The sequence below is a fragment of the Haliaeetus leucocephalus genome, unplaced genomic scaffold (genome assembly GCF_000737465.1).
Source record: "Haliaeetus leucocephalus isolate CR32 unplaced genomic scaffold, Haliaeetus_leucocephalus-4.0 Scaffold147, whole genome shotgun sequence".
Taxonomy (NCBI): Eukaryota; Metazoa; Chordata; class Aves; order Accipitriformes; family Accipitridae; genus Haliaeetus; species Haliaeetus leucocephalus.
Genome location: NW_010972583.1, coordinates 243,862 through 255,372, shown reverse-complemented (window position 1 = coordinate 255,372; position 11,511 = coordinate 243,862). Strand labels below are relative to the sequence as shown.

Genomic DNA, 11,511 nt, shown 5'->3' with positions numbered 1-11,511 from the left:
GCGGGGAAACTTGTCCCTCTGGCACGCCGCTGGAGCTGCCGGCGTCCGTGCCCTCGTCGTGCCCTTTCCGTCCGAACCGGCGTCCCTTCAGCGTGCGGGCGCCAGCAGCGATACTGCCGAGAGGGGACTGGCGTTACTGGGAGGAGGAGGTGGAGGGGATCTCTGCGTGCTGCTCTGCGAGATTCGGCCTCAGAGGAAAACCGAACGGCTGGCTCGGGTTTGGGCAACGCTTTTCTGCGCTGGGATTGTGTTTTCTTGACGAGCGGCAGGAGGGAGTGGGGAAGGGACCTAACGGTTCAGAATGCGGAGAGCTGCTCTGCTGCGCTCTGCGCTCCTGGTTATGCGGTGGCGGTGTGACCCGTATGTTATTAGCCGAAATAAATCGTCTAGTGGGATGTCGTGAGTCGCAAAGCAGAAGGCGCCTCTTGAGAAAGGTGGAAATAAGTTATTCCTGTAAAAGGTGGTCTAGTAATGTCTGTGAAGGAAAGGAGCTGTGTGATGGCAGAGTAGTTTTGCTAGCTTTAGCATTCAGGACTGAGTAAGATCCTTTAAAAACAAACCATGTGACTTTAAACATAAAGCATTAATGTGGGTGGGAGGGGGGCTATTTTCCTTCTGTATTACAGCCATTAAAATTATCCTGGATCACACTGTTTCTCTCCCTGCTTTCAAGAGTGAGAGGAGGCGACCGTGCTAGAAGTCACTTGATTGTGTTGGATGCAGCCTTAAATAAAGCTGTTGTATATCCTGCAAAGTGAAAGTCGGTGACACCACTGAAAACATCTCAGTGTTGTTAGATCATTTGCTTAGATCTCAGTTGGGGTGAGGAGGTCGAAGGAATGTGTATGCTGGGCTGGTGTTCATTTGCAGTCGGGTAGGTGCAGGTGTGGGGGAGCCGCTATATACCTTCTGTTCCAGTAAATCCCAGCCACCTTTGCAACAGGCTGGGCTTGCACATGAATAGTGCAGTAGGACCGGGAGCAGAGCTAACCTGAACTTGGTTCTGGCCCCATTAACTCCTGTGATGTTTTGGTAGCTCATTTACTGATCACTGCTGTCTCCTGTCTGAACAACTGGGATAACGCGGCTTGGAGCAAAAGACCTCTAAATGATTTAGCCTTACGCTTAAATTGGTTGTTACTGCTTCCTGCACAGGCAGAGAGAGAAAGGAATCTGTGCTGGTAGACTGGCGTCTCATTGATCGTCAGCAGTACGTCTTCTAACTGCAGCCCTGTAAATTAGTAAGTAAGAATGTAGACGGGTGACATCAAATGGGACAAGGATCAAAGATACTGATGTCCCGCTCTGTGGAAGAGCGTTAGCCTCTGAAGAAAACGGGCGTGAGCCGAGCTTTGCGTGGCTGGGATGTCAGCTCGCACTGTGCAGAGCCGTGTGCCGGCGGCCCAGCTGTGGGCAGGCCCCCCTCGCCTGCCCACGGCTCCCGGTGTGGGCCCTGCTGGGGTTGCCTGGGGACCCTTCCTGGGGGGACGACTGCTGAGCAGGCTTGGTCTGGCCCAAGTGCTGCTGCCCTGTGTCTGCCCGCAGCACAGCCGAGTGAAGAAATACTTGGGAGGATCGGCCCGGTGACAGCAGTTATCAGCAGTTTCACATTATATCGTGGTGTTAATTTGTCAGCGTATGGGAAGATGGCTGCCAACAAGGATAATAGTTGGGAGAGCATTGGGCAACTGCAAACTGTAATGTTATAACCTGAAGAATGACTGGAACGAGCGATTCCAGCATGAGTGGTGGCGTCAATACCTCACTTTCTCTGTGGTTTGTCTGGCAGTGTTCTGATGAAAGGTATATCCTGGATTATCTCAAATCTGCTGCTTTGCCATAGGCAATATATGGGCTGTTTGGTATGAGATGAGAAATTGACTGGGGAAAAAAAAAAAAAGTAAATCTAAACTTAGTCACTGTTTCGTTTACAGAATTCCTCCTATGCAGCACAGGATTATCCAGAAGGTTATTACTTAATTTTATGGTCACTGGGAGTCTTGGGTTTTCAGATTATTTAAGCTATTCAGCTGATGTGTTATGCACAGTGTCGCATGACAAAGAGTTCTCGTTATAGGAAAGAAGAAATGAAAATAATTGCACTCAGTTTATTTGCCCAAAAATTATATGCAGGTTTTCAAAACTGCTGATTTCTGCTGCTTTCCATGAACATGTCTAGCTTTGCTGTGGATATTACATGTTAAAGAATTGTTGCATTTGTTATTAAAACAACTGCTGGTATTTTGAAACTTGCACTCTGTTCGCTAGCTTTGCTTTAACAGAAACCTGGCAAACAAAGATGTGGTTCATGCTGTGTTTCTATTTGACATACTTTTTGGGGTTTTTTTTTGTCTTTTCCCCTTCAATACTTGCATTTTAAAATTTCAAATAACTTTGCAAAGTTTGTTCGTTAGGCAGGACTTTTAACAGACTGGGAAATAAAAGTATGTAAGTTAGCTGCCTTCCCAAGGTCATGTGAGGCCAAAAACTTGTTCTGTTACTCTAATGCTACGAGAACAGAACTGGGCACAAAATATCTATGTGGAGCTTGAATCTCTTGCTTCCTCTTCTGGTGCTTTTAATTACAAAGCCATGACAGCTTTTTCTGAAGACATCCACCAAATTAATTAACCCTTAATATGCATGCAGTTCTATAGGAAAAATGTTTTGCCTTGAAGATAAATTTTCCATGAATCATGGTAAATGTAATTTTTGGCCTTGTCTGTATGGATGGAAAAAACAGTTTTTGTAAATATGAAATATAATATTGGTAGCAAAAACGCTGAGGGGTATTTGTCTTTTGTGTTTTTGCAGGTAAACGACCTCTGCTGGCATGTGCGCTGTCTCTCATGCAGTGTTTGCAGAACGTCTCTAGGAAGGCACACCAGCTGTTACATCAAAGATAAAGATATCTTCTGCAAACTTGATTATTTCAGGTATATCATACAGGAATATCATTTTATTAGATAACATTACACTTGCTTGTCACTTTTCACTTAAGCTGCAACTAAAATGTACGTTTAGGCTCTTTGGTTTTTATTTGGTAGGTTTATTTTCAGTAGCTAAACTCTGACATCTCTTGCAGAGGGACTTGGGAAACACCAGGTCTGTCTAATGTAACTACCTACTAAGTCTCCCCCTCCGGTGTTACACATAGCTACTGCATTTATACAGTAATTTACTTCTGTATGCACGGGGGTGGGGGGGGGAAGTAGTCAGATTCCCTGCCACAGTAAGGTTGTAAAATCTATCATATGTGCAAAGAACCATCCTTAGGTAGTGCTGAGTGGGAACATGAGGTAGGGCTGAGATGAGACTCTGGACTAGCACTCCACTGGACTTGGGGTATCCCATGGAACTACAAAACTAAGGCAGAATAAATCCCGTGATCTTTAAAAGAAGCTTTCAGCAGTTACACTTTTCTCTGATCAATTTGATTTAGAACATGAAGCATTCTTCAAGATTAAGGTCTAATCCTGTAAGGAAGAATATTATTTATTCATGCTGGCATTGAAAGTACTCGTGATACAAACTCTTTGGTCTAGAAAGTAGCAAAAATTTTTGATGTTAATTTTGGTGTGATTACTATACTTCCCAGACCAGACTATTTATGGGATTCTCACCTGTGTAGTGAATGGATTATGTTCAGCTAGTCAGTTTTGACACTGAAAGAGAGGGAGGGGGCAGGCTGAATACTGTGAACTTCTGGAAAAACAAAGTTTTGTGGGACTTCAGAAAAACAGCTTACGAGTCTGCAAAGATTTTCAGGATAAATTCTTATGTAAATAATCAACATAACTTGGTGGCTACTTTCCTCTTCAAAGAGAAATATTCTACTGTAGTAATGTAAATACTTGCAGATATTTGAATTTCTTTTAAAATCATAATGTGGTGGTAATTAAGGAAATAACAATGAAGATACAGGTTTCCCCCCTTCTGCTGAAGGGGACTGAATTATTAGTGAAGGATGATGTAGCTAAATATAATATTTCAGACTACCACTAGAGTAATGTGAAATATATTTGAATAATTGGGAGAACTTGAACACAAAGTCAGCTGTTTCCATCTCCCACTCACAGCTTTTGAAAGGGTAATTATCTTTATAAAAGGAACGATGAAGAGTTGTGAATTCATGTAGTAAAGATGTTTCAGTTTTATTCTTTGCCTTATGAAAATATTAGCTTCTGTAGTTCAGTAGTGGTCTTGCCTTAAGCTGTCAGATACAAACTTGTGGATGGTTTTGCAATAAAACCACAATTACGCTGTCCTCTCATCCCGTGTGGTCAGCCTACTTGCTGCGGGTCTTGGCTGCGCTCCTGCATCCTGGTTGTCTCTAACCCTCCCAGAGTCACCCTTTTGCCCAAGATGGTTAGTGTCCGTGCCTTCACCCTCCTGTTGCCTTTGTTTTTGCAGGCGGTATGGCACCCGCTGTTCCCGCTGTGGGAGGCACATTCATTCTACTGACTGGGTCCGAAGGGCTAAAGGAAATGTGTACCACTTGGCATGTTTTGCGTGCTTCTCCTGCAAAAGACAGCTTTCTACTGGAGAGGAGTTTGCTTTGGTCGAAGAGAAAGTCCTTTGTAGAGTACACTACGACTGCATGTTGGACAACCTGAAAAGAGAAGTTGAAAATGGTAACATACTGCTTTTGTTAAGAACCGTGTTTGTGGTTTAGTTTTAATTAAATTGTTGGGTTTTACTTCATCTTCCTTATGAAGAGGTAATTACCTAGCTTTACTAAGGCTTGAAGCACAGGTTCTTAAATTAAAATAATGTGTAAATTATTTGATGCTTTAATTTTTTAAGTTTGTATAACTTGTTTTCCATCCTAAGGAAAAGAAAGCAAGAGCCTATCTAGTTGATAAAATATCATGCTGGATCTATTCCTTCCCTCACTTGCAAGGGAGTCATTTGGGGTGTCATGGGTAATGGTGCCAGATCAATTTAACTTTGAATGGAATATGGCACTTTTTTAAAGGTGAAATTCAGCTAGCCAAGTACTGTTGGTTATTGTTGGAGGACAGCCTGACTTACAAATAACATTGTTTTGAACATTTAGCAGATGGTGTTGTCTTCCTTTTAATGCTTCAGGTAACGGGATTAGTGTGGAAGGAGCATTACTAACAGAACAAGATGTTAATCATCCAAAACCAGCAAAAAGAGCTCGGACCAGCTTCACAGCCGATCAACTCCAGGTAGAGGCAGTGCTAAAAAGCTTGAATAGTTCAGGTTTGTGCAGGATACAGGTGCTGAACTGATAGGAAATCAGATGTGTATGGGGGAAAAGAAAAAGCTTGCATGCTTTAAACTATTTCATAAACTATCAAGACACAGCATGTTTCTGGACTTGTTTGTTAGCTTCAGCAGTTTAATATGAAATAGTTACTCTTCAAGCTCTTTATTTCCCTGGGGGCAGCCAGTAATTCTGCAGAGTGGAAACAAAAAGGTGGTTCTATTTTGATTGCTCGATGAAATCTATTTAATCAGGCATTTACATCGCTACACATAATAAAGACAAAATATTTTTAGGATTATGTAATGTGAAGAGTTATACTATAGATGGGTATTTTATGACTTTAAGACATTAACAGGATGGAAGTTTGAACTTTGTTGTAATGCATGATAAGGGCTGCAAAAGAGTGTGTTCTCAAAACAGGTAAGTATTGTGCGTTCCTGCTCATATTTGTGTGAACACAGGGTTGAGGGTTGACTCCTGTCAATGACTCTTTCTTTTGCTTTGGTTTATAGAGAAGATGGGGAATAGTTGCGCATTTATTTCTTGATTGCCATTTTTCCTCCCAAGACGGTTCTCTTCAATACTTGCTTTTTAGATCTTGTGTTATAGTCTTGGCTATAATTCTGTACACCTGGAAGAGAAACTAGCAGCAGGGACTCATCTTTGCTTTCCTTCCTTCTCTTCTTCCAGCCCTTCCAAAATGCTTCACGTGCTGATTTCCTCAAAGCGTCTTTGAGCTTTGCCTGTTAAATGTATATTAAAGTCATCATAGTCTTGGTGTCGTATTTCAAGACCTAGCTTCAGTATTTAATGCTGCACATTTTAGGGGGGAAAAAACCCCACTTTTTTTTCATAGAGCTGAGTGGAGTGAAATACAGGGAAAATGCATTTGAAGTACTTGGCAGCAATTCTTGTACTTGTCCAATTTGTTCTTGAACCTGTGTTACTGAAGTATGTTTTTCCAATATCCCTTTATACTAGCTCAGGCACTAGTTCTAGTCCTTTCTGTGGTCAGGACTAAGGGAAGTGGGAGCTAGGAAGTCTGGACATACCAAATCGAAAGTCCTCCTTGTAGGGTCAAGCCTGCCCTGAAGGGGGAGGGGAGGGGAATTGCCTCCATCTGCTCCACTTTCAGGGCTTCTTGTCTTGTTGCTGCCTCGGCAAGAGTTAGCTCTGGACTGCCTCAAATATGAGTTATTTCACCCTCTGGATGACCGCTTAAATTGGCTTTCTAGGGAAAAACACTGTGACTAGGGCCAGCTCCCCATGAAACAGGATAGTGGTGAGACCAGATACAGAGGTTTCAACCTGCACTGGGAAGCAAGCTGCAGCTTTCTACCTAATGCTAGCTGTGCACGTCTGCTTTCAGTTTATAACATGTCTGCTTTCAGTTTATAATGTCTTTGAACTTCTGGTCACACGTGGCCACTATACTATTTGTTTTCTACTGTCTCAGTATGAGTTCTGTTTTGTTGGCCTGTCCTCCTCTTGTTCATGGTGGAAGTAGTTGAGAAGAACTAAAGGTGAGGTGTAATAACACATGTGAGGCATTTAAGCAGTGCTATATAACATGGCATGTGGCTGTTCAAAGCTTGGTTTACTATTTCGGCCATGACTGGAGGCAGAATGTGTTGTTAATACAAAACAATTAGCAATAATCTGAGAAGGGCACAGGGCATGGGCTCTGGACATCAAGCTCAAACTTCTGCGAAAGGGAATGAACTTTTCCAGCAGTAGCTGAATGGGAGTTAAGCCCAGCTGTCAGGGTAGGAACTGTATTCTGGGCTTCTTCCCATTTGCTGTCATTGAAACTTCCATTTCCCCTCTTTTTCTGCTTTAGATAGGTTGTAACCTACTTCAGCAGGTGTTTGAGATCTTAGGGCCTCTTGTTATTTAATGACACTTGCTATCTGTTCAGGGTATCTGTCTCTGTGCCTGTCCTTGATGTTGGTATAAGACTTCCAGCAAGAGAAGTGTCAGAGGGATAAGTGACTGTTGGAGTGGCAGCGTGTAGTAACACACCTTGTGAAGTACTTGTACAAAAGGATATCCACGCTTTTTGATGTCTTTGTATGCAACAGTAGGAAAGTAAATAGCTTCAGCATTCTGAATGCAGAGAGGAGTAGTCTGAATCTTCAAAAATGACGCCAGGCAAAATTTGCAGACCATCAAGGGTCAAAATCCAGAAATGAGAACCTACAGTTTGCTAAGTTGCTGAAGATACCCTGCAGAAATCCATGAAGCCTTACTTCCTTAAATAAGGTAAACTCTTACAGGCTCTCAAACTGTTCAGGATGCAGGCCAAGTTGACATCTACTTCCTCAAAAAAAAAAAGTAATTCATAACCTAATGACAAGTGTTCATTTCAATTTTCTGTAAAAAGATGAGTGTAACCAAACAATTACATAGTGCAGGTCAGCCAAGGTGGAGCCTCTGTGTTCCTCAGGTTGGTTAAAGGTAAATGAGGCACAAAGTGCTTCTCAGCTGCCTGCATCCTCCATGCAGCTGAGAAGAGGGTTAAGTTGTCCATATAATACAAGATGCAGATAGTGATTGACAGGTTCAGAGAGGTGGATCAAAGTTTATTCCTTCCTTATGCTGTGCACTGTGCTCTGCTGCTATATAAGTTTTCTTTATCAAGCATGTTTGAATTGCTTTGCAGTGAATTTTCTCTCACAGTCCTTTTAATACAATCACAACAGAACACTTCCTCAATTTTTTACTCTGCCAAGCACAAACCGTTTCTTTCATTTCTGGTAAATGTCTCAGCTCAGTTAAGCATAATAAGGGGCCTGTATTTTGCCTTGGGGGGATTTCCGCTGCGCCCCCACCTCCCCCCTGCCCCTTAATGTACTGGGGACTAGTGATTACAATAGTTTCCTAAAAACAGGCAAGGAGTAGGACCATAGTCTGAGAGGAGTCTCTAATGCTGCTCTTGAGGCTGCACACAAAAATCTGCAATCTCTTTATCTTGCCTTTTCAGGTTATGCAAGCACAGTTTGCTCAGGACAACAATCCAGATGCACAAACGCTTCAGAAACTGGCAGAAAGAACAGGCTTGAGCAGGCGTGTTATACAGGTAACTGTGCTGAGTTACTTGACTAACAAAGTCTGGTACTCATCCATTGGAAATGCTTAACGGCAGTTTTCTCCATGTAGTTATTCTGTGATGGAAAAAGATCTAATCTGGCAGCTTTAGCATAACTTCAGACAGCATCCTTAGTCAGGAATAGGTCTAGAACAAACATGTTAATTTGGAAAACTTGCTGTATTCCTCTTGAACTTTGTGTGGAGGATTAGTAATCTTCCAGGAAGGAACTTCTCAGCCTAAATAGTATAGAATTTGGCACTAAGCTCTTCTAAATACAAATTTCTGACTTTAGTAGCCTGTTCTTAAGACCTGCACTCTTTTTGAAAATGGCTTGTGGTATGACACATTAGGAATGAGTGAGTATCTAGTGATCTGTTCTAGAGAGCAGAGTTAAAATATATACCCACGCCATCCAAAACCGAGAGAAGCACAAGCTTCCAATCTTTGCTTGAAGATTCCTCTCAGCAAACGTTATACGCATGCTCATTTTATGCATAAATACAAATTTTTATATAATATAAATTATATATGTTTATATAAATAAAAAAGTTTGCTCTTCCCTCCACTCATTTTGCCTGGGAGATTGACTGAGTGTTTCTAGAGAAACGAGGCATCTGACAGCTGCGATCAAGCTTTTAAAAAAAAAAAAGGTGGCTTGCACACTTTTGAGTGTGAAAAGGAAAGTGGGTCTCCTGTGGAAAAACCTGCTTCACTGTCAGCAGTGCTTTGAGGGGCACGGAGGTGGCCGTGTCCTGTCGTGTGCCTGGGGGCAGCAGCCTTGGCAGCGGTGTGGGGCTGTGGGTGCTGCTGCTCAGCCTGGCAGGACGCCTGTGCAGCCCCTCGCCGTGCCTGTCCCTTGTGGGGTCAGCTTTCCTGACTTGACCGTGCCTGTTTGAGGCACCCAGTAGGCTTAGATGGATATTTCTTCGTTTGCACTGTCAGGGTTATGTTAAAGGCCCAATTAACTAACGGAATTCAGCTGAAGTTAGAACTCTGAGGTTTTTGGTATGCTAATGTTGAAACAGAATGCAGTCTATCAACATGATGTAAATTTCCCCCCCCCCTGTTTCAGGTGTGGTTTCAAAATTGCAGAGCACGCCATAAGAAACATGTTAGTCCTAATCATTCATCTACTGCTCCTGTCACAGCAGTTCAGCCCTCCAGGCTGTCTCCACCCATGTTAGAAGAAATGGCATATTCTGCGTACGTCCCCCAGGATGGGACTATGTTAACTGCTCTACACAGCTATATGGATGGTATGTATGACAACTTCGCGTATCCAAGTAAAGTCATTATTGACTGTAGCAAGAACAGTTTACCAAGCACCAATTAAAGAAACTTGATGGATTTTTAATTTCTAGTATTCTTTAGAGAATATCTTAATACTGTACTTGCTATCTACACCTCATTAAGAAATGTGCCTCTTCAAGCAGTAGCCCTTCGCTGTGAGAGCATAGCTGAAGATCTGGGTATGAAGACCAGTTTTTGTGGTTCCCCCAAACTATGAACACTAGTAATAAGAAATCAAATGCTTTTTTAAACATCCATGCCATGTTATTTAATAATATGTAATTTTAATGAAAACTGCTTACCACCCACTCCCTGGCTCTTACCCCAAGGATTGTAGGTATACTCTGTGCAGCAACTTGACTGACAACTTAAGCTTCCCTCGCAGAAACACAGGGTGCGGGGAGCCTGGTGGTCAGAAGTGCGTTTCAGTCATTGTGTGTCTTATGACCCGGCAAGTCAACAACTTTGGCTAGTATTTGTGATTAGGAGAGACTGGGAAGGTTTTGGGAGAACGACGCTCTGAGCTGTGTGGGTGGCCGGAGCTTATTTTTCTCTAGAACAGTGGTGTAAGGTGGGCTGTGGGTGGAGGAGTGGGAATGCTGGGCTAGGGAAAACGGTGGCTGGGATCAGTGAACTGTTACTACCCAATGGGATTTACTAGCTCATAATCTTTCTCTACCTTGGGTGAAGTTGACCGGTAAATATTTCTGTTTTTTTGTAGCTCATTCACCTACAGCTCTTGGACTCCAGCCTTTGCTACCCCATTCAATGACACAACTGCCACTAAGTCACACCTAATTCCTTTCTGTCAGGGATGTAAGATATTAAGGATGTAACCTTAAGTCATTTATTGTGTATTAAAAATATCATTGGAAAGATATTAATGTTAACTCTTTATTTAACATCTAAAGCATTTTCAAGATCATTTTTGCTGCCCAGGTATGTAAGTATATTTAGCCTGCAAGACACTTTTACGGATTCTGCATAAATAACTATTACATTGTTTACAAGCCTTATTAAACACCTTTTTGTATTGTCTGGAAGTAGTCCACTCTAGTTATGTGTGTGTTAATTTATTTGTCATCAAAAGAGCACTTTGCCTAAAAGAAAGGACTGACAATTGTGCAAAATGTTTACAATTCTTTGTGAAATTGTAGTTTATCATTAGTTTGTATCTGTAAGTTATTGCTAAAAGTATTACCTGTATTTGAGTTGTATACAGCCTATATGTTAAAGCTTATTTCTGTGAGTTTACAAAAATAAATTTTGGTTGCAAATATTTTCAAAATGAACTGAATAAAGTTTCTGCTGTAGCATGCCAAGCAAAAATGTTGCTGTGTTTATGGCTGAACTGTGATAATTTGTCAAGTGCTTAACTTGAATCTTCAATTTTAAGAGAAGGGTGCTGGTATACTTACGTACACTACACCAAACTCTTGCAGGAGCATTTATATCTGTCTCAGTTGATTTTAAAAATCCTTTTAATGGGCTTAGATGGGTCTTGAAATGCCCCAAATAGGTACTTCTTTAAAGTAAGTATACACAAAACAGTGCTGCTCCTGAGGGTGAGGGAATTGGTGGATGTATAGCATAGATTCTTTTTTTTCAACTGTGATTTAAGTCAGCAGGTAGAGAACCTGAAATTGCATCTGCTTTAACATTTTGAATTTTTACTACTTCAGCTTCTGTTTTCTTCAGTGGTTTTATCTTGTGATTTTGTTAAGCAGGATGGTAACTAATATGAAATACTTAGAGTCTGCATTTTTAAAGTAAGATCTAGTTCAGTATTTTAACTGACCTGTATCAAATGGCATTTTAATAGAGACTGGAATTCAGTCAAATTCATAAAAGTCTACTGTGTTTTAAACTGTTAAAGTGCTAAGAATTGCAAAGC

General features: G+C 41.7%; 1 protein-coding gene across 1 annotated transcript in view; it reads left to right on the top strand.

Moving 5' to 3' along the window:
- Positions 1-10,946, top strand: part of LHX8 (LIM homeobox 8) — an 11,734-nt gene extending 788 nt beyond the window's left edge. Inside the window, exons 3-8 of the mRNA XM_010561493.1 lie at positions 2,815-2,936; positions 4,414-4,634; positions 5,092-5,195; positions 8,220-8,315; positions 9,400-9,583; positions 10,339-10,946. Coding sequence (XP_010559795.1) covers positions 2,815-2,936; positions 4,414-4,634; positions 5,092-5,195; positions 8,220-8,315; positions 9,400-9,583; positions 10,339-10,415 — 804 coding nt within the window. The 3' untranslated portion in view covers positions 10,416-10,946. The remainder of the gene's footprint in view (positions 1-2,814; positions 2,937-4,413; positions 4,635-5,091; positions 5,196-8,219; positions 8,316-9,399; positions 9,584-10,338) is intronic.
- Positions 10,947-11,511: the final 565 nt, after the last annotated feature.